General features: G+C 60.4%; 2 protein-coding genes across 8 annotated transcripts; both read left to right on the top strand.

The window, feature by feature from the left end:
* Positions 1-4263: 4263 nt before the first annotated feature.
* Positions 4264-10920, top strand: MSL1 (MSL complex subunit 1). The gene is made up of 8 exons (XM_071577258.1): positions 4264-4500; positions 6512-6735; positions 7039-7421; positions 8035-8099; positions 8281-8348; positions 8573-8697; positions 9110-9182; positions 9305-10920. The coding sequence occupies exons 1-8, from the start codon at positions 4357-4359 to the stop codon at positions 9393-9395; spliced, it is 1173 nt and encodes a 390-aa protein (XP_071433359.1). The 5' UTR covers positions 4264-4356; the 3' UTR covers positions 9396-10920.
* A 98-nt stretch (positions 10921-11018) lies between these two features.
* On the top strand, positions 11019-22635 carry CASC3 (CASC3 exon junction complex subunit). 7 transcript variants are annotated; one of them, XM_071577506.1, is made up of 14 exons: positions 11019-11317; positions 12966-12993; positions 13298-13335; positions 14986-15144; positions 15220-15371; positions 15785-15961; positions 16339-17015; positions 18397-18461; positions 18636-18750; positions 19335-19433; positions 20004-20218; positions 21267-21389; positions 21554-21616; positions 22208-22635. In XM_071577506.1, exons 1-13 carry the CDS (start codon positions 11075-11077, stop codon positions 21578-21580), a joined length of 2118 nt encoding a protein of 705 aa, XP_071433607.1. In that variant the 5' UTR covers positions 11019-11074; the 3' UTR covers positions 21581-21616; positions 22208-22635. The 7 variants fall into 7 exon arrangements, 5 of the variants coding, with proteins under 5 accessions (XP_071433607.1, XP_071433606.1, XP_071433608.1 ...); XR_011699683.1 differs by having other exon boundaries at positions 21267-22047; XR_011699682.1 differs by having other exon boundaries at positions 21267-22079.
* Positions 22636-23258: the final 623 nt, after the last annotated feature.

Below are 23258 nucleotides of genomic sequence, written 5' to 3'. Positions count from 1 at the left end.
CCTCCCCGGGAAACGGGAAAAAATCGGGTAAACAAGGCAGGCTTGGCCCGGGCAGGGGCACCCCACAGCGAGTGGGGGCACCCCAAGGCAGGTGGGAGCTCCCCAGTGCATCCCAGAGCTGCAGCCTGGGGTTGGGGGGCAGAGACCCCAGAAAGTGCAGGGTCTGGGGTGCAGATTCGTGGAGGTGCAAGACTTCGGGGTGAATGCAGCCTGGAAGGGTGCAGGGACCCAAAAAGGGATGCAGGATCAGGGTGTGCAGGGAGCCCAGAAGGGTACAGAGGTTCAGCATTTGGGGGTGCAGGGACCCCCAGAGGATTCCGGGGTGCAGAGACCCCAGAAAGGTGCAGGGGTGTAGGGTCTGGGTGTGCAGGGACCCCAGGAGGGTTCAGGGGTGTAAGGAACCCCCACCTCAGACCCACCACCTGGGGACCCTCCTCCCCTTTCCCACGCCCCCGTCACCCGACATTTGACCTTCCCAAAGGTCAAATGTGTTGGGGGGGGGGGGCACCCCATCAGCCCCTCCCCCTCCAGGTCACACAGCGGCCACGGCGTCGTGGCCAGCAGCCTGGTTGGCATCTGTGCCAGCCCATGTGAGCGGGCTCCCTCCTCCTCCTCTTCCTCCTCCTCCTCCTCCTCCTCCTCCTCGCGGGGAGCCCTCTCCATGCGCGTCACGTGGCGCTGGCATGTGCGCCCTGCTCCATTTTTAGCCCCAGCAGCCTCCCTGCTGCAGAGCCATGTGCGGGCGGCACCGGCCGGCACGTGGGCCTTGCCGCAGCAGGGACGGGCACCGGGCACCGGCACCGGCACCGGCACCGGCACCGGCACAGCGGGGACACGGCACCCGAGTGGCACAGACACGGACCTGCGTGTGTTTGTGTGTGTGTGTGTGTGTGAGCAGAGCCAGGTGTGTCAGCAGAGCCAGGTGTGTGAGCATAGTCTTGTATGTGTGAACATGGCTGTGTGCTGTGTGACCATGGCCCTGTGTGTGTGTGTGTGACCATGGCCATGTGTATGTGTGAGCACAGTCATGTGTGCTGTGTGATCATGGCTCTGTGTGCTGTGTGTGTGAGCACAGTCATGTGTGCTGTGTGACCATGGCCATGTGTGTGTGTGTGAGCACAGTCATGTGTGCTGTGTGACCATGGCCCTGTGTGTGTGTGTGAGCATGGCCATGTGTGTGTGTGTGAGCACAGTCATGTGTGCTGTGTGACCATGGCCCTGTGTGTGTGTGTGACCATGGCCATGTGTGTGTGTGTGAGCACAGTCATGTGTGCTGTGTGATCATGGCTCTGTGTGTGTGTGTGAACATGGCCATGTGTATGTGTGAGCACAGTCATGTGTGCTGTGTGATCATGGCTCTGTGTGTGTGTGTGACCATGGCCATGTGTATGTGTGAGCACAGTCATGTGTGCTGTGTGATCATGGCTCTGTGTGCATGTGTAAACATGGCCATAAACATGTATGTGTTTGTACAGTCATGAACATGGCCATGTGTACATGTGTGAACATGGCTGTGTGCTGTGTGAACATGGCCATAAATGTGTGTGTGTGAGCACAGTCATGCGTGTGCACAACCACGGCCATGTATGTGTACAAACACAGCCATGTGTGTGTGTGAGCACAGTCAGTGTGCACACAGCCATGGCCATGTGTGTGTGTGAGCACAGTGTGCACACAGCCATGGCCATGTGTGTGTGTGAGCACAGTGTGCACACAGCCATGTGTGTGTGTGAGCACAATCAGTGTGCACACAGCCATGGTCGTGTGTGTGTGAGCACAGTGTGCACACAGCCATGTGTGTGTGTGAGCACAATCAGTGTGCACACAGCCATGTGTGTGTGTGAGCACAATCAGTGTGCACACAGCCATGGCCATGTGTGTGTGAGCACAATCAGTGTGCACACAGCCATGGCCATGTGTGTGTGTGAGCACAATCAGTGTGCACACAGCCATGTGTGTGTGTGAGCACAATCAGTGTGCACACAGCCATGTGTGTGTGTGAGCACAGTGTGCACACAGCCATGTGTGTGTGTGAGCACAATCAGTGTGCACACAGCCATGTGTGTGTGAGCACAGCCACACTGCGCACAACGACACACGTGTGTATGAACACAGCCATGTGTGTGTGTGTGTGCAAAATTGTGGGGGAACAACCACAGTCCCCCGGTGTCTGACCACAGCCACACGTGTGCAGAGGCCATGGCACAGCTGCTGGCAGGGTTTGGTGTCACCCATGGCACAGCAGTGACCCCGGAGGGGCTTCCCCTGTGCCACACCATGGGGGGCACCGCCGATGTGACCCGGGCATTGCACACAGGGGCACCCCGAGGCTCACGGAGGGGCTGGGTGAAGGGGGACACCCCCTGTGTGTCCCTGAACACAGCTCTGCACAGAGATACGTCCCCCACGTGTCCCCTGAGCAGCCCCAGCACGTGCCACGCATGTCCCCTGTGTGTCCCCGGTGACACCGACCCGTGTGCTGGGGGGGGTGGAGTTTCAGCGGGGGGGGCGGGAAATGATCCTCTGTGTGTGGATATACGTGTACAAACATGTTCATACATGAAAATACACAACCATGTGTGCAATCTGGGGCTGCAGTCCAGGGGGTCTGGGTGCACACATGTCCAAACATGTGCATACATGTCCATAAGTGTGTTCACATGTTCGTGTGCATACATGTGCAGGGGCTGCAGTCTGGGTGTGTGTACATACATGTCCATACATGCACATACATGTCCATACCTGTGCTCACATGTCCATATGTGTCCTCTAGGGCTGTAGTCTGGGGGTGTGAGTACATACATGTTCATATATGCAAATACACGTGCATATGTGTGCTCTGGGGCTGCAGTCTGGGGGTGCATGTGCCTATATGTTCCCACAGGTGCACATGTGTACATACGTGTCCACACGTGTGTTCTGGGGCTGCGGTGCGGGGTGTGCGTGTGCAGGGGCTGCAGTGCCCGCCTGTGCTGCAGTGGGGGCTGCATGCGTGTCCATACATGCATGTCCGTGCACACCCGTGTGCTGGGGCTGCGGGCTCTGCGGAGGGGGCAGCGCGCGTTTGTTGTGTGTGCTCGTCCTTGCACACGCACAGCAGGAGCTGCAGGGCTGTGTGTGCGTGTCCGTGTGTGCGCGGGGGGCTGCACCCCCGGGGTGTGCGGTGCTCGGCTGGGGGGGCGCACAGTCCGCGGGTCACCGCGGAACGACCCCCGGCTGTTCTCAGCGGTGGGTCCCCGCCCCGCCGTGCCCCGGCCCGTGCCCGCGGGTGGGTCGCAGCCCCGTCGTGCCCCGGTGCGGGGGTACCCCGGTCGGTGGGTGGGTCTCAGCCAGCTGTGCCCCGGTGCGGGGTTGCCCCGGCCCGTGTGTGGGTCTCAGCCAGCTGTGCCCCGGTGCGGGGGTGCCCCGGCCCGTGTGTGGGTCTCAGCCAGCTGTGCCCCGGTGCGGGGGTCCCCCGGCCCGTGCCCGCGGGTGGGTCTCAGCCAGCTGTGCCCCGGTGCGGGGTTGCCCCGGCCCGTGTGTGGGTCTCAGCCAGCTGTGCCCCGGTGCGGGGGTGCCCCCGCGTCGGGACCGGGCCGTGACCCGAACCCTCCGCGCGGGGCGGGGGCGGGGGGCGGGCGCGGAGCGGCGGAACCGCCGCGCTCGGGAGCCCCCGCGCGGCCGCCCCCGGTACTGCGGCGCGGGCCCCCCGCCCCACGCGTGTCCGACACCCCCGGCCCGCGGGAGCGTCGCGGCTCCGTGCGGGGGTCCCGGTGCGGGGCCCGGCCCCGTCCGCACCCGCGGGGCTCCCGCCGCCCCCACCGCCGCCGGCGCATGCGCGCCGGGCCCCGTCCGCCGGTGCCCGGGGTCCCGTGCCCGGTACCGACCCCCGCCCCGCCGCCCCCCGCCCGGCCCCCCGCGGGCCTGCCCCGCGCCGGGCGCCGCTCCGCGCCGATGCTCCCCGCGCCCCCCGCAACGCCGCCCCGCAGCGCCGCCAGCCCGCGGTAACCGGGCCCGGCCATGCGGTCCACGGCGTTCCGGGGGGGCGGGCGGCGGCGGCCCGAGGGGGCGGGCGGGGAGGAGGAGGAGGAGGAGGGGGAGGAGGGGGAGGAAGGCCCCGCTCCGCCGGCCCGGCGGCCCCGGGCCCCGCCGCCGCTGGGGGCACACACGGGCCGCGGTTGCGGGGTGGCGGAGCGGGAGCGGCAGCGCGGCGGGGCCGCGGCAGGGCCGGCGGCCGGCGGGGGCAGGGCCGCGGCGGGGGATGCGGGCGGGCTGCCCGGGGAGGAGGCGGCGGCGGCGGCGGGGCCGGGAGCGGGGCCGGGGCCCGCAGCGGGGCCCGCCGAGCCGGGCAAGAGGCGGCCCGCGGCCCGCGCAGCCATGGGCGCCGGCGGAGGGTCGCCCGGGCAGGCCGCCTGCCTGCGGCAGATCCTGCTGCTCCAGCTGGACCTGATCGAGCAGCAGCAGCAGCAGCTGCAGGCCAAGGAGCGGCAGATCGAGGAGCTCCGGGCCGAGCGCGACACGGTACGGCCGGGGAGGGACGGGGGGACACCGGAGGGGACCGAGCGAGTGGCGGGAACGCGGCACGGGAAGGGTTAAACACCCCCCCACCCCGGGTAACCACCCCCCGTGGGGTGACCCCCAAACCCCCCATGGGTAATGCCCCTCCCAGGGATTCTGGTGGGATTGTGCCCACCAACAGGAATGACCCCCCCGTGATACCCAAGGGGTTAATGCCCCCCCTTTGGGGTTATTGCCCCCCTGTTTTGGGATTCATTCCACCCTTCTCTGGGGGTTCACTCCAACTCTCTTTGGGGGTTAATTTGACCCCTGTTTTGGGGTTCATTCCACCCCTCTTTGGGGGTTCACTCCAACTCTCTTTGGGGGTTACTTTGACCCCTGTTTTGGGGTTCATTCCACCCCTCTTTGGGGGTTCATTCACTTCTCCTCCTTGAGGATTAACCTCCCGTCCTTTAGCGGTTAATTCTGCACCCCATGGGGGTAAACACCCACCCCCCATATCGCCCCAGGGCTGAATGCCCCCGCCTCGGGGGTGAAGGTGCCCCTTTTGGCAGTGAACCTCTGCCCACTGTGGCACCCAGGGGTTAATGCCCCCCCCGGGCGGTTAATGCCCCACATCGGGGGTTACCGCTCTCCCCTCGTGGTTCACCAGGAGTTAATCCCTCCTTGGGGGGTTACCGACCCTTGGTGACACCCCCGGGGGCTGATGTCCGCCCCAGCATCCTGGGGGTCAGCACCTCCCTCCTTGGGGGACAGCCAGGAGGTACAAACCCCTCGGGGGGGCTCATGCCCCGCTCCCCAGGGGTTAAACACCCCCCAGGGGTCGGGGCACCCCTCTGGAGTGGGAGACCCCCAGGAATCGGGGCATCACCCCCTGGGCCGGGTTCCCCCGGGGGTCGGTGTCCCCCCCAGGGCTGGATAACCCCCGGGGTCGGTGTGGCCGGTGCCCCCCCCCGGGTCGGTGCCCCCCCAGACAAAGGCGGCGGGGCACAAAGCGGGGCCGGGGCGGGGCCGCCCCCCGGGGTTAACGAGCTCCGCCCGTTTCCATGGCGACGGGCCCGGGGGGGCCCTTAAAGGGGCCGCGACACGGCCGGCACCGGCGGGACGTGGGGCTGCTCACCGAGCATGGGCTGTTCCCCAGCCTGGGGGTCCCCCACGACCAAGAGAGGCCGCTACGCTTGGTGATGGCACCGTGGAGCCCTCCCGGCCGAGCTGAGCTGTGCCCACCCCGTGGGTGTCCTGCCTGTGTCACCCCACGGGCACTGTTGGTGCTCCGCCTTTGGTGCCCCGCCTGTGCCCCGCCATGGCCCTGCGTCACCCGTGCCAGCCCCGCAGCCCCGTGGTGGCGGTGGCGGTGACGGTGACGGTGATGGTGGCCCAGGCTGTGGCGGGAAGGACAGGGACACCCCACGTGGTGCCGCCGCAGGCGATGCCGCATCCCCCAACATGGAGGAGCCGCTGTGGTGAGGCCGTGGTGGTGCTGCAGGGGCTCCCCGCTGTGTGCCCGTTCGTGGGGTGGCACCGGGCGGGAGACGGGGCTGCCAAACCCCCGGTGTGTTGGGCTCCATTCCCTGAGGGGATCCCCCCCAGCCATGTCCCGGGGGGGTGCTGGGACCCCCCCACTGTGCTGTCCATCAACCGGCCTCTTGATGTGGTGCAGCCCTGTCTGGGAGGGGCTGAGGAGGGTTGGGGACAGGTGACCATGGGCAGGTGTCAGCAGGTGTAAAACCCACAGGCAGTTACAGGCCCCCCTCTCCTGCACCATCAAAGAGGACACACAGAGGTTGGGACCCCCAAATTCTCTGGTTGCCCAGAGAAGCTGTGCCTGCCCCATTTACAAGCTGGAAAGTGTCCAAGGTTAGGTTGGATGGGGCTTGGAGCAATCTGGGATAGTGGAAGGTGTCCATGCCTAGGGTGGGACTGGCTGAGCTTTAAGGTCCCTTCCAACCCAAACCATTCCACGACTGTATTGAAATTTCCCCTCAAACTGAGCCCTCCCCCTCCTGCCTTGCAGCTCCTGGCGCGGATCGAGCGCATGGAAAGGCGGGTCCAGCTGGTGAAGAAGGACAGCGAGCGGGAGAAGCACCGCATCTTCCAGGGCTTCGAGGTGGACGAGAAACCAGAGGCAGAGGCCTGTGAGAAGCTGCCTCTGGAGTGTCCCCAGGACCTGCTGGAGCCTCCCCCAACCCTGCAGCCCAAGCACTTCCCTTACGGCAGGAACGGGAAGGGGCACAAAAGGTATGGGGTGTTTGGGGGAAAGGGGGGACATTCCCTATGGCTTCACCCTCTGTCCATGGGGCTGGCACTGCTCAGTGACCCTTGAGCTGCTGGGAGAGGCTGCTGAGCACCAGGAACACATTCCTGTATCCAGGAGAACCTTGTGAAAACTTGTGTGGGGAACGAGGAGTCCGAGAATTTCAGGGAAGCCCCTCTGGAAACTGCCTCTGTCTGGCCCTGATGCAACACTCGGGTTTTGGGGGTGCTGGCCCTGATGTGGGGTGAGGATCCACGAGCCTGGCTCAGCTCCTGTCCCTCCTGCAGGAAGCCGGCGTTCGGGAGCACAGAGAGGAAGACGCCCGTTAAAAAACTGGTGTCCGAGTTCTCCAAAGTGAAGAGTAAAACTCCAAAGCACTCCCCGGGGAAGGAGGAGTCCGGTGGCTCCTTGGCTGAAACTGTTTGTAAACGAGAACTGCGGAGCCAAGAGACTCCAGAAAAACCTCGCTCGCTCCTGGAGACCCCGATCCGAGCCTCGGCCCCGCCGAAGGGCCCCGGTGCCCACCCCAAGGAGAAGGGCTTTGGCAGCGAGGCCGACGACCTGCCCTATCTCTCCACCACCGAAATGTACCTTTGCCGCTGGCACCAACCGCCCCCGTCGCCGCTGCCGCTGCGGGAGCCTTCCCCGAAAAAGGAGGAGACTGTAGCAAGTAAGGATGGAGAGGCTTCTGGGGCTGAGCTGGTTGGGAACACGGCTCAGCATCTTCATCCTGAAACTGGGAAAGGGTTCCTGGATTCCCAAAGGGAGTGCCTGTGGCGCTGGGAGAGGTGCCAGGCTGCTGCCACTATGGTGGGTGCTGGCTCTGGGCTCTCCCAAATCCTGTGTCCAGCTCACCCTGCTCTGGGCAGGGCTCCTGGCCCTGCTTTGCTGGTGTCTGTTGGAGTGGGGGCTGAAGCAACTTCCCAGGGCCAGTTGGGATACGTGCTCTGGTTTGTGCCACTGCAGCGCAGCACCGGGGCCACCTGCTGTCCCCAAATCGGTGCCTGTCCTGCCAGATGCCCAAGTGCTCCAGCTTGGGGAGAGCTCAGCACATACCTGGAAGTGGCTCCGTTTTGGTGTGTGCTTGGCTTAGGGGGTGGCGATGAGCTCTGCCCACCCCAGGTCCTCTGTCAGCTCCCACCGCAGCAGCATCACCCAGCCTGGCCTGTGATGGGGGTTTGGGAGATCCCAAACTGTGCTCCAAAGGAGGGATAGGTGGGAAGTGTGGGGTAGGGGCTGTGGAGGTCCCAGTGTGGGGTAACAGCCTCCTTCTTGTCCCTCAGTTCCATCTTGGAGGGACCATGTCGTGGAGCCCCTGAGAGACCCCAACCCCTCGGACCTCCTGGAGGTATGTGAGCCATCCCACAGCAGCTCCCACTGGGGCCTTCCGGGCTGTTCCATGTTCCCAGAGCTCGAGGTATCTCATCCCTCATCCAGCATAAACCTCAGCTGTGTTGGGGAGCTGGGATGGGGGAGGGAGCAGGGCTGGGCTGGGCTGGCATCCCGATCCCTGCCCGGTGTCGTTGCAGAACTTGGACGACAGTGTCTTCTCCAAACGGCACGCGAAGCTGGAGCTGGATGAGAAACGAAGGAAAAGGTGAGAGCCATGGGGGTCTGGGGTCCCTGGTCCTGCTGGGGAGGGACTTGGGGCATCACCCAGAGCAGGGAGATGGGACAGGGTGCAGCTGGGATGGAAACCAGGAATTCTGTGGGAAGAGGGATGCTCCCACATCACTGGCTGCTGGCACAGCTCCCTGATCCCTGTGGGAGGGTCTGGCACTGCCTGTGGCTCCTCATGTCCCCAGCCATCCTGTTTTCCAGGTGGGACATCCAGCGGATCAGGGAGCAGCGAATCCTTCAGCGGCTGCAGCTCCGAATGTACAAAAGGAAAGGGATTCAGGAGTCGGAACCTGAAGTTACCTCATTTTTCCCTGAGCCAGACGATGGTGAGCTGGAGGCAGGGGGGTGTCGGGATGCAGAGAGGGGGTGTCGGGGTGCAGAGAGGGGGTGTTGGGGTGTTGGGGTGCAGAGAGGGGGTGTTGGGGTGCAGAGAGGGGTTGCAGAGAGGGGGTGTTGGGGTGCAGGCAGGGAGTGTCGGGGTGCAGAGAGGGGGTGTCGGGGTGCAGAGAGGGGGTGTCGGGGTGCAGAGAGGGGGTGTCGGGGTGCAGGCAGGGGGGTGTCGGGGTGCAGGCAGGGGGGTGTCGGGGTGCAGGCAGGAGGGTGTCGGGGTGCAGGCAGGGGGGTGTTGGGGTGCAGCCAGGGGGGTGTTGGGATGCAGAGAGGGGGTGTCGGGGTGCAGGCAGGGGGGTGTCGGGGTGCAGCCAGGGGGGTGTCTCATGCTCCTGTGTCTCTCCACAGTGGAAAGTTTGCTCATCACCCCATACCTGCCCGTCGTCGCCTTTGGCCGACCCCTCCCCAAACTGACCCCACAGTGAGTACTGGGGGCGTGGGCAGGGTGAGGGGACAGGGGTGGGCTGTGCCTCGGTGCTCGGTGTCACCCCTGGCAGGGCACTGGCACTGTCTGGGCCGCAGTGACACCGGCTGTGCCCGCAGGAACTTCGAGCTGCCGTGGCTGGACGAGCGCAGCCGCTGCCGGCTGGAGGTGCAGAAGAAGCAGACGCCACACCGGACCTGTCGGAAATAACGGAGATTCCTGGAGCTCCAAACTCCTCCTGGAGCTCCAAACTCCTCCAGGAGCTCTGAACACCTCGGGGAGCTCTGTGTGTCACCAGAAGCTCCACCATCACCAGGGCGCCGCTGCCCGCTCCGTGCCCACGGATGGTTTCGTTCGTTCCTTTGGGATCCCAGTTTTGTTCTCTTGGGTTTTGGAACGTTCCTTGGACTCGTCCCCGCCGTGCTGGCACCGGCTGAGGCTCCACAGTGGCCTTGGCATTTGGGGTCTCGCCGTGGGGGTCACCAGGGCCCTGTCCTGGTGCCGGGGGTTGCCCTGGGGCTCACCCGCCGCTGCCTTCGTGTTGCGTTTAGTTATAGAGAGGGAGCAACAGCGGGTTTTGTTGGAGCCCAGGAGCCTTTTTTGGGGGGTTTTCCCCCTCTTTGTGGAGTTTCCCCCTCTGGAGCGTGTTGGTGGGGGCAGAGGGGGGAGTTAAAAAGCAAAATCTTTTTTTTTTTTTTTTTTGTGAAATAGAAACCCTGTGCGCACAATTTGGGGGATTTTAATGTTTTTTGTATGTCATTTCAATGTTTTCAGGTGGGCAGGGGGTAGGGGGGTCCCTGGCTGAGCCCCCCGGGTGCTGCTGGACCCCCCTGGGGGCCAGGACTGACTCTGTGGTGCTGGATGGGTGGGGAGGGGGCTCGGGGGGGGCTCCATCTGTCCCCTTTTTTCTTCCTCCTTTTTTCCCTCTTCCCCAACCTTTTTTCCCCTGCTTCCCCTCCCTTTTCCCTTTCTTTCCCCCCCCTTTTTCCCATCCTTTTCCTCCTCTTTTCCCTTCCATTCCCTCCTTTTTTCCTGTCCTTTTCCTCCCCTTCCCCCCCTTTTTTCCCATCCTTTCCCCCCCCTTTTTTCCCATCCTTTCCCCCCCCTTTTTTCCCATCCTTTCCCCCCCCTTTTTCCCATCCTTTCCCCCCCCTTTTTTCCCATCCTTTCCCCCCCCTTTTTTCCCATCCTTTCCCCCCCCTTTTTTCCCATCCTTTCCCCCCCCTTTTTTCCCATCCTTTCCCCCCCCTTTTTTCCCATCCTTTCCCCCCCCTTTTTTCCCATCCTTTCCCCCCCTTTTTTCCCATCCTTCCCCCCCTTTTTTCCCCCCCCCCCCCCCCCATTTTCCTCCCAATTTCCTCCCTCCTTAAACTGCCCTCATACCCCCCACTTTATCCCCCTCTTTAATTAACCCTGAGCTTAATGAACGCCAGAAAACTCGTTTACAAAAAAACAACCCGACACCACCTTAAAAAACAAAGCCGGAAATCGCAAAAAAACCCGCAGAGTTCTAAACACCCCCCCCCCCCCCCCCCGAGTTCCAAACAGACCGAGGGGGGTGAGGAGGAGGAGGAGGAGGGTCGGGGGGGTCCCGCGTGTTCGCACTCGCTCGCTGCTTCTATTTTATTTTATTTTAATTATTTTTCGTTGTGTTTTGGTTGGGGTTTTTTGGGGGGAGGGCGTTGTTTTGGGGGTGTTTGTTGGGTTTTTACAATAAAAGAGGAAAAGGCCTCTCCGTGCTGTGTTTACCTTCCCCCCCACGCCTCTTTTACCCGCCCGTTTCGCGGCATGACGTCATTTCCGCGCGGCGTGACGTCACGGCGCGGCGGGCGGGCGGGCGCCCCCTGGCGGGCGGCGCGGAGCCGGTCCCGTCGTGCCCCGCGGCCAAGATGGCGGACCGGAGGCGCCAGCGCGCCTCGCAGGACAGCGAGGACAGCGACGGATCGGCCGCCTCCGACAGCAACGCGTCCCGCGCGGCCTCCCCGCGCTCCACACGCTCCCGATCCAACTCCGGGTCGCGGTCCCGGTCGCGGTCCGGCTCGCCCCGGCCCGCCCTGGGCGTTGGGCCGCGCGGCCGCGGGGCCGAGAGCGCCTCGGGGGCCGGGGGGAAGAGCGCGGCCGAGTCGGAGTGTGTGAGTGAGGGGCTGGTTCGGGAAGGGAGAGAGGGAGGGGTTCGGTGCTGGGGGGGCATCGGGAGGGGAGGTTGGGGGCTTTGGGGACACTGGGAGGGGTCAGTGGGGGCCCTTGGGGCGCTGCAGGGGGGTCCTGTATCCTGGGGGGCCGCGGGTAATTTGGGGACCTTGGGGACACTGGGAGGGGCACTCGGGCAGGGGGGTCCTGTGTCTTGAGGAGCTGGGGGGCAATTCGGGGGCTTTGGGGACACTGGGAGGGGCACTGGGGACCCTTGGGGCGCTGCAGGGGGGTCCTGTGCCCTGGGGGGGCAGGGAGTAATTTGGGGGCCCTGGAGACACTGGGAGGGGCACTGGAGACCCTTCGGGGAGCTGCAGGGGGGGGTCCTGTGTCTTGGGGGGGTACGGTTAATTTGGGGGCCTTGGGGACAGTTGGGATCCTCCTGAGAGAGGGGGATTCTGATAGGGGGTCCAGGAGGGGAGATTGGGAGCCTGGGGACACTGGGGAAGGACTGGGGGGGTCTCTGGTGTGTGAGTGGGGTCATTGGGGACAGGGGGGACAAGGGAAGGGGCTGGGGGATAGTCAGGGCCCTCAGAGCCAGGGGGAGGCTGGTACTGGGACCTGGGGGCAGGTGGTGTCCCCTCCCTCACCGGGCAGTTCTGCCCTGACACTTCACATCCAGGGACAGTTCTCTCCTGGTTTGGGTTGCAGGGCTGGTTATTTCCAGCTCCCACTGGCTCCCAGCCTGTTTTTCTGTGATTGTTTTGGTGTTTGGGTTTATCTCGTGCCTTGGCTGGTTGTTCAGTGCTCTGAAGTTGTTTTTCCTGCACAGTTGGGTCAGTCTGTTCCTTTGTCACGGAATCGTGGAAGGGTTTGGGTTGGAAGGACCTTAAAGCCCATCCAGTTCCACCCTGGGCAGGGACACCTCCCACCAGCCCAGGGTGCTCCAAGCCCTGTCCAGCCTGGCCTTGGACACTTTTCCTGCTTTGAACTGTCCAGCCCCTTCCCTGAGCTGAGTTCCAGGCACCTCTGTTCATTATTCCCTGTTCTTGCCCTTTCCCTGGCGAGGGCTGGATCCTGCACCCCTGTCACTGTCCCTGTGTGCCCTGCAGACCCCCAGCACTGACACAAGCTGTGCTTTGCTCTCAGTATTGCCCCAGCATTGCTGCTCCAGAAGGTTCTTGGGGAAGGGCACTGGGACCCTGGAATTTGTTTCTTTGTGGTCACTGGAGCTGAAGTTCCAAGGGTGGATGCAACAGGAACGGGGCCAAACCTTCCTGTGGTTGTGTCTGGGATCATGGGATGGTGGATAGTAAGAAAAACATGCTGGGATAAAATAGTAGATGTTAGAAAAAGTATTACAGTAGTTTTTAGGGGAAATTTCTTTATAGAAAAGATTGTAAAATATTGGACCAAACTGTCTAGGCAGTGGTGGAATCACCATCCCTGAAGTGTTCAAAACCATGTGGATGTGGCACTTGGGGACATGGATTAGTGGGGACATGGCAGTGCTGGGATAATCATTGGAGTTGGTGATTTTCAGTGTCTTTTCCAGTCTAAACAGTTCCAAAATTCCATGTTTCCATGCTGCAGGGACCTGCTTGCTGCTCTCCCCTTCCTCTAACTCCCCCCTTTCTCCTCTCTCTGCAGGAAAGCGAGGATGGCATTGAAGGAGATGGTGAGTGATGACCTTTGCTCAGTGCAAGTATTGTCTGTGTCCAAAAAACCCAGTAAAAATCAGACAAAATGCCTTTCCTGACCATCCTGTGCTTGTTGCCATCCCAAACACTCACTCATAACGTGGGGCAGACGTGGAGTGCAGGGACAGTGCACCCCAAACCCACCCTGCTCCCTCCTGAGCTGGCTGTGGGTTGGTCCATGGTGGTGCTGGCCCCAGATTCCCTCTGGAAGGGGTTTGGTGGCACTGGGAGAGGAGCCATGTCTGGCCCTGCCCTGACCCCAGCCCTTTTCCCTCCCTCCAGCCGTGCTCTCCGACTACGAAAGCGCCGAGGACTCGGAGGTAAGAGACTGATCCTTGTGGAATTCCAGCACAAACCCTGTGTGTGTCCTTAGAGCTCTTCCACCCACCCCTCTGTCTCCTGAGGAAACAGCCTCTCCCAGTGCCAGCCCCTGGGATCCAGCCCCTGGCACTGGGACCAGTTGTCCCTGTGCTGCTGGGAGGGTGTAGGGCCAGCACGTGCCAGGGAGAGCCCTCCTGGCTCCTCAGACACTGGGAACAGGATTTGGTGTGGACAAGGAGGGTGTGGGAGGAGCGTGGGATGCTCATTGGGGTTTAATTAGTTGAAATTAAAAAGCAGAGTGGTGTTTGGGAACATCCCAGGAGCTTCCCTGTGTCCTGGGGGAGCAGCTGGAGGGGCGACACATCCTGGGAGTTGGGGAGTGCTGAGGGAATCCCACCCCTCCAGTGCCTGGGGCTGCAGTTTCCCTGGATTTTCAGCTCAGAACTGTAAGATTTGCAGGAAGTTTAGAGAAGTTTTGGTCTCTAAGGATTATACTGGAAGTTTTCTAGGGAAAATCCATCTCTGTTGTGGGAACCTTCAGGGGTCCAGTGGTTAGAGAACACACAAGCCACCAGGCAGAGGAAATCCAAGCTGTTAATTGGGGAATTAATCTCAGTTTGGGAATTAAACATTGCCATTAACAAACAAGGAGCTCAGCATCGCAGGGAGGGAACGGGGCAGCTCCCGGAGCTTTTCCAGCCTGGAATCCCGTGTGGAGGCTCCTGGTGGCAGCGGGATTGTTGCATCACCACCGTGCCAGGATGACTCTGTTCCTGTGCCTAAAAATACTGCCCAGCCTGGGCTTCCCCCGCGTAAACACCGGGAGATGTGCAGGGCTGTGTTGAAAGAGGAAAATGGAGCAGGGTTTGGTTAATCACCCCGAGCTATTTTTAGGTCAGTTCCAGCCTCCGGAGGCTCCTGGAGGGTGAAACCAGGTCATGCTCCTGAGCAGAGTGAGTCAGCTGAGGAACTCCAGGGAATTTGGAAACGTGGCCCTGGCTGGATCCGGGCCCTCGCTGTAGGAATGAAGGGCCCGTGATCACCAGTCCCACCAGTCCACTGCAGCTTTTCTGGAGTGGTGGAATGCTGGGACTTTGTGGGGGAGCTGATCCAGCTCTATTCCAGAAAACCTGTTGGATCCATTTCTGGGCAGAAGTTTGGTTTAGCCTTTGCTTTTCCTACAAAATACAGGGATAGGAAGAAGTTTAAGAGCTAATCCTCTGCATTTCAAGAGTCAGGTCTAACAACTGGAACAGGGATCTTGCTCCAGATTTGGGAGATTCCTGAGGGATCTGTTGCTGTGTCTCACTTCAGATTTGGGGGAAGTCTTGGGGGATCTTTTGAGGGATCTGACTCCAGATTTGGGGGAAGTCCTGGGGGATCTTTTGAGGAATCTGACTCCAGATTTGGGGGAAGTCCTGGGGGATCTCTTGAAGGATCTGACTCCAGATTTGGGGGAAGTCCTGGGGGATCTCTTGAAGGATCTGACTCCAGATTTGAGGGAAGTCCTGGGGGATCTTTTGAGGGATCTGACTCCAGATTTGGGGGAAGTCCTGGGGGATCTTTTGAGGGATCTGACTCCAGATTTGGGGAGATTCCTGGGAGATCTGTTTCTAACGGAGCCCATTTGAGTCACTGGTGTCTCCCAGGCGGAGGAAGAGGACTACAGTGAGGAAGAAAGCTCCAAGGTGGACCTGAAGCAGGACAGCACCGACTCCTGCGAGTCAGCAGCCAGAGCGGAGAAGGGCAGTGAGAAGCTGGATCCCAAGGGAGCGGTGACGGGCGAGCGGCAGAGCGGGGACGGGCAGGTGGGTGTCCTGTGGGCACGGGCTGGGGGTGACAGCAGGACTGCTGCAGTGGTGAGAGCTCGCTGGTTCTGACAGGAGAGCACGGAGCCTGTGGAGAAGAAAGTTGGGAAAAAGGTCCCCAAGCACCTGGATGACGATGAGGATCGGAAGAACCCGGCGTACATCCCGCGCAAGGGGCTCTTCTTCGAGCACGACCTCCGAGGGCAGACACAGGAGGAGGAGCTCAGGTGTGTGAGTGTCCCCCAGTGGCTCTGGGAGGGGGAGGCCATTCCAGACCAGCTTCCAGGCCAGCTTCCAGGCCAACCTGTGGCAGCACAGCTCCTTGCTCCAGTGGGATGCGCTGGGAAGAGCTGTACTTCCATTACCTGCACTGTCTTGCCAGGACACTTCAGGTTTTTGTTTTGAAGGAGAGATGCAAAAAACCCACAAAAAAGGCCTCATGCCAAGCAGCAGTGATCCTTCCTGCTGCTTCTCCCAAACAGCAGCGGGTCACCAGCAGTTGCTGGGCAGGAAGAGCAGGAGGAAGGAGGGATGCTGCCTCCTGTGCATTCCCTGCCCCAGGAGTGCTTGGCTCTGTGTGTGGGACTGCTCAAAGCTGCCACACCTTGGCCTCACAGCTCCTCTTGTGTCCCTGTTCCAGGCCCAAGGGCCGTCAGCGGAAGCTGTGGAAGGACGAGGGGCGCTGGGAGCACGACAAGTTCCGGGAGGACGAGCAGGCCCCCAAGACCAGGCAGGAGCTGATTGCTCTGTACGGGTACGACATCCGGTCAGCCCACAACCCCGATGACATCAAGCCCAGGAGGATGCGCAAGCCACGGTGAGCCCCAGAGTCACACCAGGGCCTGGACCATCCCACGAGGAGATGGGTCTGCACCCCCAGAGAGGGGAAGCCCTGTCATATGGCAGAGAGTTAATTCTTGCAAGCATTTGGCTGCCATCAGTCTGTTCTGTCTTCCTGTGCCTGTATTTGCACTGTTAGTGATCCACGAGCACTTCCAGTATTTATTTTGTACATTTTCACTCCTTTGGGATCACCTGTGATCCCCTTGGCACTGCAGTTTAACCATGGTTTTAAAAGCCATCACTTGTTCCTGGGATTTCCAGGTGTTCATTGTGGAGGGGGGTTCCCCAACACAGCAGTTCCTCCCACCCAGGAGTTTCTTTCCAGTTATTGGTGGTATTTCTGTCCCCCAGGTTTGGGAGTTCCCCCCAGAGAGACCCCAGCTGGTCCAATGAGAGGCCCCCAAAGCCCCCGAGGCACCAGGGCCCCAAGAGCCCCTCGGGCCCCCCACGCCCCTTCCCCAGCCGCAGCTCCACCAGGATGCCCCCGCCCAGGAACTACCCCAGGATGGGAGGCTACAAGGAGACCCGTCCGGGCTACCGGGCCCTGGAAGCGGCTGTGCCACACCGGAACGGGGATCAAGCCAAGCAGGAGAGCGGCTACCGCGGGAAGCGCGCGGAGCAGAGCCCGCCGAGGGACACGTCCCCCGAGCTGGAGGTGCCACATGGCCACGGCAGCCCCGGGAAGGAGGAGGGAGCTCTGGAAAACCAAGCCATGGCTGCTGATGCTGTGCAGCCACCACCAGACAGACCAGTGGAGAAGAAATCCTATTCCCGGGCAAGGAGGACCAGAGTGAAGGCTGGGGACGCGGGGAAGCTGCCGGAGGAAGCGCCCGCTGCCGAGGGGCTGGCGCCTGTCATTCCAAACCCCACACCAGCAGAGACCTCCCCACCACCAACCAAGAGCAACTGGGAGTCACCGGTGGAATCCACCGTGGATGGACTGGAGCAGGAGATGACCCAGATGAACCTGACAGAGCAGAACTGGACCCCGGGGCAATCCCAGTTCATCCCACCTCGGGAGCTGAGGGGTAAGTGGGAGCGGTGTCCTGGTTTTCCAGCAGCCCAGTGCCATCCTGATCCGTGCAGTTGGTTGGAGCTGAGCTGTCCCAGGGTGGGTGCAGGGTAGTTCCTGCTGAGGAATTGCAGTGGGGACACAACTGCAGAGGAAAAGGGGAAGTTAAACATTCCAGGATATGAATGGAATTTGGGCTGGGAATGATGGAAGGAGAGATCCGGGGAGATCCTTTCCCCTCTCCCTGTGGCACTGCAGGACAGCAGGAGATAAGGATCAATAATTGGGCTCTGTGATGTCCGGCCTGGAGGAGGAGGGAACTTTTCCCTGTTTATCAGCTCATTTCCTGGAAGTGGGTCTTGGTTGCCACCAGCTGAGGCCTGGCTGGGATTGGCAAGTCCCTTTATGCCTGGGAGGAGGAACAAACTTGGGACAGAGTTACCTCAGTGCCAGCTGAGGACAGTTCCAGTTGCATATCCATGGAGAGGCCATCCAGGTATAATTATCTTTGTGCAGAATTAGAGTGTTCTGGAGAGTGTTAGAGTGCTTCCCAAGGGGAATAAAACTGGAGCAAGGAGAAGGAAGTGACTTGCTGCTTTCATAAGCATTTGTGGGGTTGAGGTCATGGAACCAGAGGTCATTTTGTACTGGTGGAACTGGGAAGTCTGTGTGTGTGAACAGACCCTTGGACAGGATGTAAACATGGCAGTGGGATGAGAGTTCAGAAGTGGCTGAAGTTGTGTATTTTGGGGGGTTGAAGCATCCTCACAAATTTGCTTGGATAGCTCTAGGCTGCACCACATTCTGCCTGTGACTGCTGTCCCTTGTTTGTCCCCAGCAGATGAGGGAGGAGTTAATTCTGGGGAGCATTTGGCTCCCATCAGTCCACTCTGTAACCCTGTGCCTGTATTTGCACTGTCAGTGATTCATGAGCACTTCCAGTATTTATTTAGTCCATTTTCTCTCCCCTGGCATCACCTGTGATCCCCTTGGTGCCATGGTTTAAACATGGTTTTAAAAGCCATCACTTCAGTGTTTGATTCCAAAGGTTTCCATGATAAAAGTATTTACAGCCTGCAGAGAGTTTAAACTGGAGCTTCAGATCCCACATGGATCTTTGATCCACCAGGAAGGGATCCATGTCTCAGCAGACACAGAGTTTAGAGCAGGACTTGGGATTTATTTTTTAATCAGGATTTAGAAGGTGGGTGAGTGTGCAGTGACAAAACAGTCTCTAATTTGTCCCAAAACGTTTAAAATTACCATGAGGGTGATGAAGTCTGAAGGTTCCACGTCATGGGAGTGAGAGCTGAGCCACAACAACATCCCTGGGCGAGGCAGCTCCGGCCTGGGAACAGGCACAAACCACCATAATAACCAGTCTGTTCCTTCCTCAGGTATTCCCAACCATATGCACGTGGGAACGGGGCCACCGCCGCAGTTTAACCGGATGGAGGAGATGGTAACGTGTGATCCCGGAGACAGGCTCTAATTGTTTGGGGTTGGGGTAATTAGAGGCTGTCTGACACCTCAGCCTTTCCCTTTTGGGGGTGTTTGGGGGTGACCCGGGGGTGGTTTGGGGGGAGGTTTGGGGGGTGGGTGCCTCCCAGCCCCCCTGACGCCGGGACTCTTGCAGGCCGTGCCGGGGGGCCGTGTCAAACGTTACTCCTCGCAGCGCCAGAGACCCCCCGTGCCAGAGCCCGCGCCCCCCATGCACATCAGCATCATGGAGGGGCACTACTACGACCCACGTGAGTGTTCCCCCTCTCTGTTCCTGAGGCTCTGTGTGTGCTCAGAGCTGGGCAGGTGGAGCAGGGATCCTCCCACTCCTGGTGGGGTCAGGAAGATCATAGAGGACTTTGTCTTCTCTTTCTTTTGTTGTGGTGTCACTGTGTCCCCTCATTGGGTGATGAAAAGGCTGCTGGGAGCCTCCCTGGTTGTGTTTAAAGCATGGAATTATCCTCAGTGTTATCCCCTCCCTGTGCCAGGGCTCTTAGGACACCCCAATTCTTCCCAAGAACTGGGATTTAAAATGAACTTTAAATCAGGTTTTTGATGTTTGAGAGTGTGGAGAGTCACAAAATGGGGCTGAGGATGGATTAGCAATTCCCTCTGGCATTTAAAGTGTTAGAGAAGAAATTTCCCGAGTATTTTCCTGCTTTCTAAAGGGAATAGGAGGCTTTTCTGTTGGGATCACATGGCAGCTGGGAGCCTGGGAGCTGCATGTGCCATGGGAGCTGGCTGTGAGCCCTCGGGGCTACCGGGCTGTGTGTCCCCTACTGTAGGGGAATGAAAATCCGTGGAGCTTTTCCTCACAGGCTGTTGTGTGTTGCAGTCCAATTCCAGGGACCAATCTACACCCACGGGGAGAACCCAGCCCCGCTGCCGCCCCAGGGCATGATCGTGCAGCCGGAGATGCACCTCCCTCATCCAGGTGAGGAGCCAGCAGGACACCCCTGGGCTGGGGGGTGGAGAACTCTGGTGTCCCACAGCCTCTGTCACTGGAGGAATCCATTTTCCTGCTTTTTACAACGTGGAAGAGACCTGCTCCTTCCAGCAGTGAGGCTGAATCAGTATCAATGTTAAGGAAATAAAAAATAGGTGTTGCTGGAGCTTCCAGGCAGTGCAGGGTGGGGGAATCTGAACATGTGGCAGCTCCCAACTGGATCTCTGGGTCCCTGTGGGGCCCCTCTGTGCTGAGCCACTCCCTTCTGTGGGCACTGGGCTGGTCCCTGTTCCTGTAGCTCAGGGAAAAGCAGAACTGGGAGCTGTTTCAACTGGCACGTTCTCTACTTGCCACAGAAACTGTTTCCTGCAGTGGGTTGTGATGGGGCCGTGTCCAGTTCTGGTGAATCGAGACCCAGAACTGGGGAGGGGCCATGCCCTGTCCCTGCCCAGTGTGGGGCTGCAGGGGAGCCTTGGAGCAGAGCGTGTTCCTTCCTTCTCCCTCCATGGGACACGGTGGCTTCTCTGGTGACATCCCTATCGTGCCTGTCACCTCCAGGTTTACACCCGCACCAGACACCGCCCGCCATGGCCAGCCCCGGCCTGTACCCCCCGCCGGTGTCCATGCCCCCCGGGCAGCCCCCGCCGCAGCAGCTGCTCACTCCAACCTACTTCTCCAGCCCCGGAGTGATGAATTTTGGGAATCCTGGCTACCCCTACCCCCCCGGAGCTCTGCCCCCTCCGCCCCCTCCTCATCTCTATCCCAACACACAGGTAAGTCCAGGTGTGCCACAGCTCCTTCCCCAGCAGGAGAAGGTGGGACCTGTGGAGCGTGGGGTGTGTTCTCTGAGGTTTTCCTGGGAGAGGATGTGGAGCTGCTGGGCTGCTCCATGCAGGAGGCTGCTGCCATCCCAGAAAGGATTTGCTCCCATGGCTGCTGTGCAGCTCTCTGAGCGTGGGCTGGAGTAGGTGAAATCCTGTGCCGGGGGGTCTGGAATTGACGTGTTCCCCTGTGGAACAGGAAACAGCCCACCAGAAATCTGGGGACAGGCACAGCCCCTCCAGGTTCCTGCTGAGCCAAGGACACCTTTGCAATGGCTTTGGAAGTCTGTTTGGGATGGAGGCTGGGAGGGTTGTGCACAGCATGGGGCTGGATTTTCTTGCTCTATGACCCAACTCCACATCCAGGGTCGTTGCTGGGCATCCAGGAGGCAGATTGGATCAGGTCCCTGAGGAGGCAAATCAGATCCCTGAGGAGGCAGATTGGATCGGATCCGTGTGAGGATCAGACCAGATCTGATCCCTGAGAGGAGGCAGATCAGATTTCTGAGGAGGCAGAGCAGCCCAGCCCAGCCCAGCTCAGCTCCCTGGTCCCGGGGCAGGGCTGACACACCGTGGCAGGACAGAGAGCTGCACAATCCCTGAGCTCCAAACACTTCCTGCCCTTCCTGCTGCTCCGGGTGATCCCTGCTGTGGGGGCAGATCCCAACCCCTGGGCTGCAGGGCTGTGTGTGCAGGGGAGCTGTGGCCCTGTGGAAAAGCTGGTGGGAATCACAGGCATTCCGTGGCAGTTGTGGAACTGTAGGGTGAGGGAAGCCCATCTGCCACAGGCTGTCCCATCCCTTCCCACCCTCCCAGAGCAGGGGGATCCCAGCGAGGGGTGGGGACACATGAGGGGCCTCAGGAGCTGATCTTTGGGGGGCACAGCACAGCTGAGCCCCCTCCCTCAGCGCTGGCTGGGGGCATCTGTCCCACCCCTGTGGGTGCTGGAGGGGTCTCACAGCCCCCCCAGCCTGAAGCTCTGACCCTGCTGCTCCCACAGGCGCAGTCCCAGGTGTATGGGGGGGTCACCTACTACAACACTGTCCAGCAGCAGGTGCAGCCCAAGCCCTCCCCGCCCCGCCGGACGTCCCAGCCCGTGACCATCAAACCGCCCCCCCCGGAGGTACCGTCCCCTCGCTGTGGGTCTGTGTGTGCCTGTTCCTGTGGGGCCACTGGTGTGTGTGAGGCTTCAGTTCCCTCTCCCATCCCCAAAAAAGAACCCTGTTCTGAGGAAATCCTAACCCATCTCGTCTCTGACCTGTCCCAAACCTGAGCTTCTCTTTGCAGGTGGTAGCAGGGCTGCAGTTAATTTGAGTTACTTAAAACTTTAGAACTAAAACCACGTAAAAAGTAAGTCTGAAGTTGACTCTTTTTTTGTTTTATTTGCACAGGGTAGAAAAAAGGACAATTTAGAGAGGGAAAAACCCAACCCTAAGATAGAAGGCAGGAATTCTCTGGAAGAATAAATGCTGAGACTTTAGAAGATAATTCAGGCAGCAGAGTTAAAGGTTTTTCAGGGATGAGAGGGTTTCCCTGCATGGTGAATGGTCTCCTTGCTCCAGTGCTGGGAGCTGTGCGTGTGTGAGCGTGCCAGAGTGCCATGTGTGTATTTTTGGTTTCCTTCTCCATACCTTCCTCACATGTGGAAGCTGAGCAAGCCCAGACCTGGGCAGGCATGTGCCGGTGGGTTCCCAGACACGGGGAGGGCTGGGAAGCTGATTGTCTGATGGAGGGGCCCTGAGAAAGGCCTTGTGATGGAAAAATCTGGAACCACAGGAGAGGTCGGCACAGGGAGCTGGTTGTGCCCAGCGGGGTAGGTGGGGGGAGTTGGGCACCCAGGTGTGGGGGCTTGCTGGCAGGACTCAGCCATAGCACTGACCCCCGTGCCAGGTCTTGAGGGGATCCTCACCCTCTGCTGCTCTTGCCTCTTTCCCCTCCCAGGACAGCAAAGGTGAAAAATCAAAGGAGAGGAGCAACACGTAGGGATGTGCCCGTGGGAATCCCAGCACCAGACTCGGCTCCTCGGTGAGGAAGAAGCTGCTCCTTGGAATGGCTCCTTCCCTGGGCAGGGGTGAGGCAGCAGGAGGAGACACCTGCACCTGCTCAGGGCCTGGCACTTCCCCTGTGGGCTGAGTGGGGCCTTCCCAAAATCCATCCCCCTGCTGCCCAGCCCCCTCCTCCCCGCGCCGGCGCCGCCGAAGAACCACCCCCGAGTCGGTCCTTGGCCACACGTTCTCCCAAGTTCTCCCAGTTACTAAATGTTCCCTGCTCCCTCCTGGGATGTCAAACTCTGCTGGCTTGTTCGTGGTTTCTGTTTTTATTTAAGGAATGAAGCAGTTCCTTCAGTAAAGCTGATTTGTTTCTTTTGAGTATTTTGTATTTATTCATCTGGGTAAGCAGTGGTGACATCCCCGACCCCCCTGACCGGTCATTGCAAATCTCTTTTCAATTACTGATTTGATTTCTGCCACTTTTGGAGCCAAGGGAAGGATAGGAGAGCCAAGGGAAGAGCAGGAGAGCCATGGGAGGCTGTTTGGAATGTGCTGCCTGGGCAGGAACCATTCAATTTAGGAGCTGCTCCTGATTCTTTTCCCAAGAAGCTGTTGGTAACTGGTGTTGGTTGGAGTGTGTGAGCTCTGAGCTGGGAATGCCCCAGCAGCACAGGGGGACATTCCCACTCGCCCTCTCAGCAGAGAGGGGGAGGTTTGTGGGTGCCCAGCACCCCGACGCTGCCCGAGCAGCCCAGCCAGCACCCAAACCAGCTCGGCAGGGCCGGGTTTGCTCCCAGCGTTGGGTGTTGCTGCTGGGGCTGTGCAGGGTGTTGGGACCCGCCCCGACGCGCCGGGCTGGGCTCTGGCCCCGCCAGGAAGTGCCTCAGCCCTGCACCTGCCCCCACCCCGTGTCCCCATTCAGACTGCCGGTCCCACGGGGTGCCTGTCCCCGCAGTGCCAGGCAGTGCCAGGCTGGCTCACCTGTGCCACAGCACTGTCCC

Source organism: Pithys albifrons, chromosome 25 (genome assembly GCF_047495875.1).
Source record: "Pithys albifrons albifrons isolate INPA30051 chromosome 25, PitAlb_v1, whole genome shotgun sequence".
In the NCBI taxonomy this organism is placed as follows: domain Eukaryota; kingdom Metazoa; phylum Chordata; class Aves; order Passeriformes; family Thamnophilidae; genus Pithys; species Pithys albifrons.
This window is presented reverse-complemented; position numbering and strand designations above follow the sequence as displayed.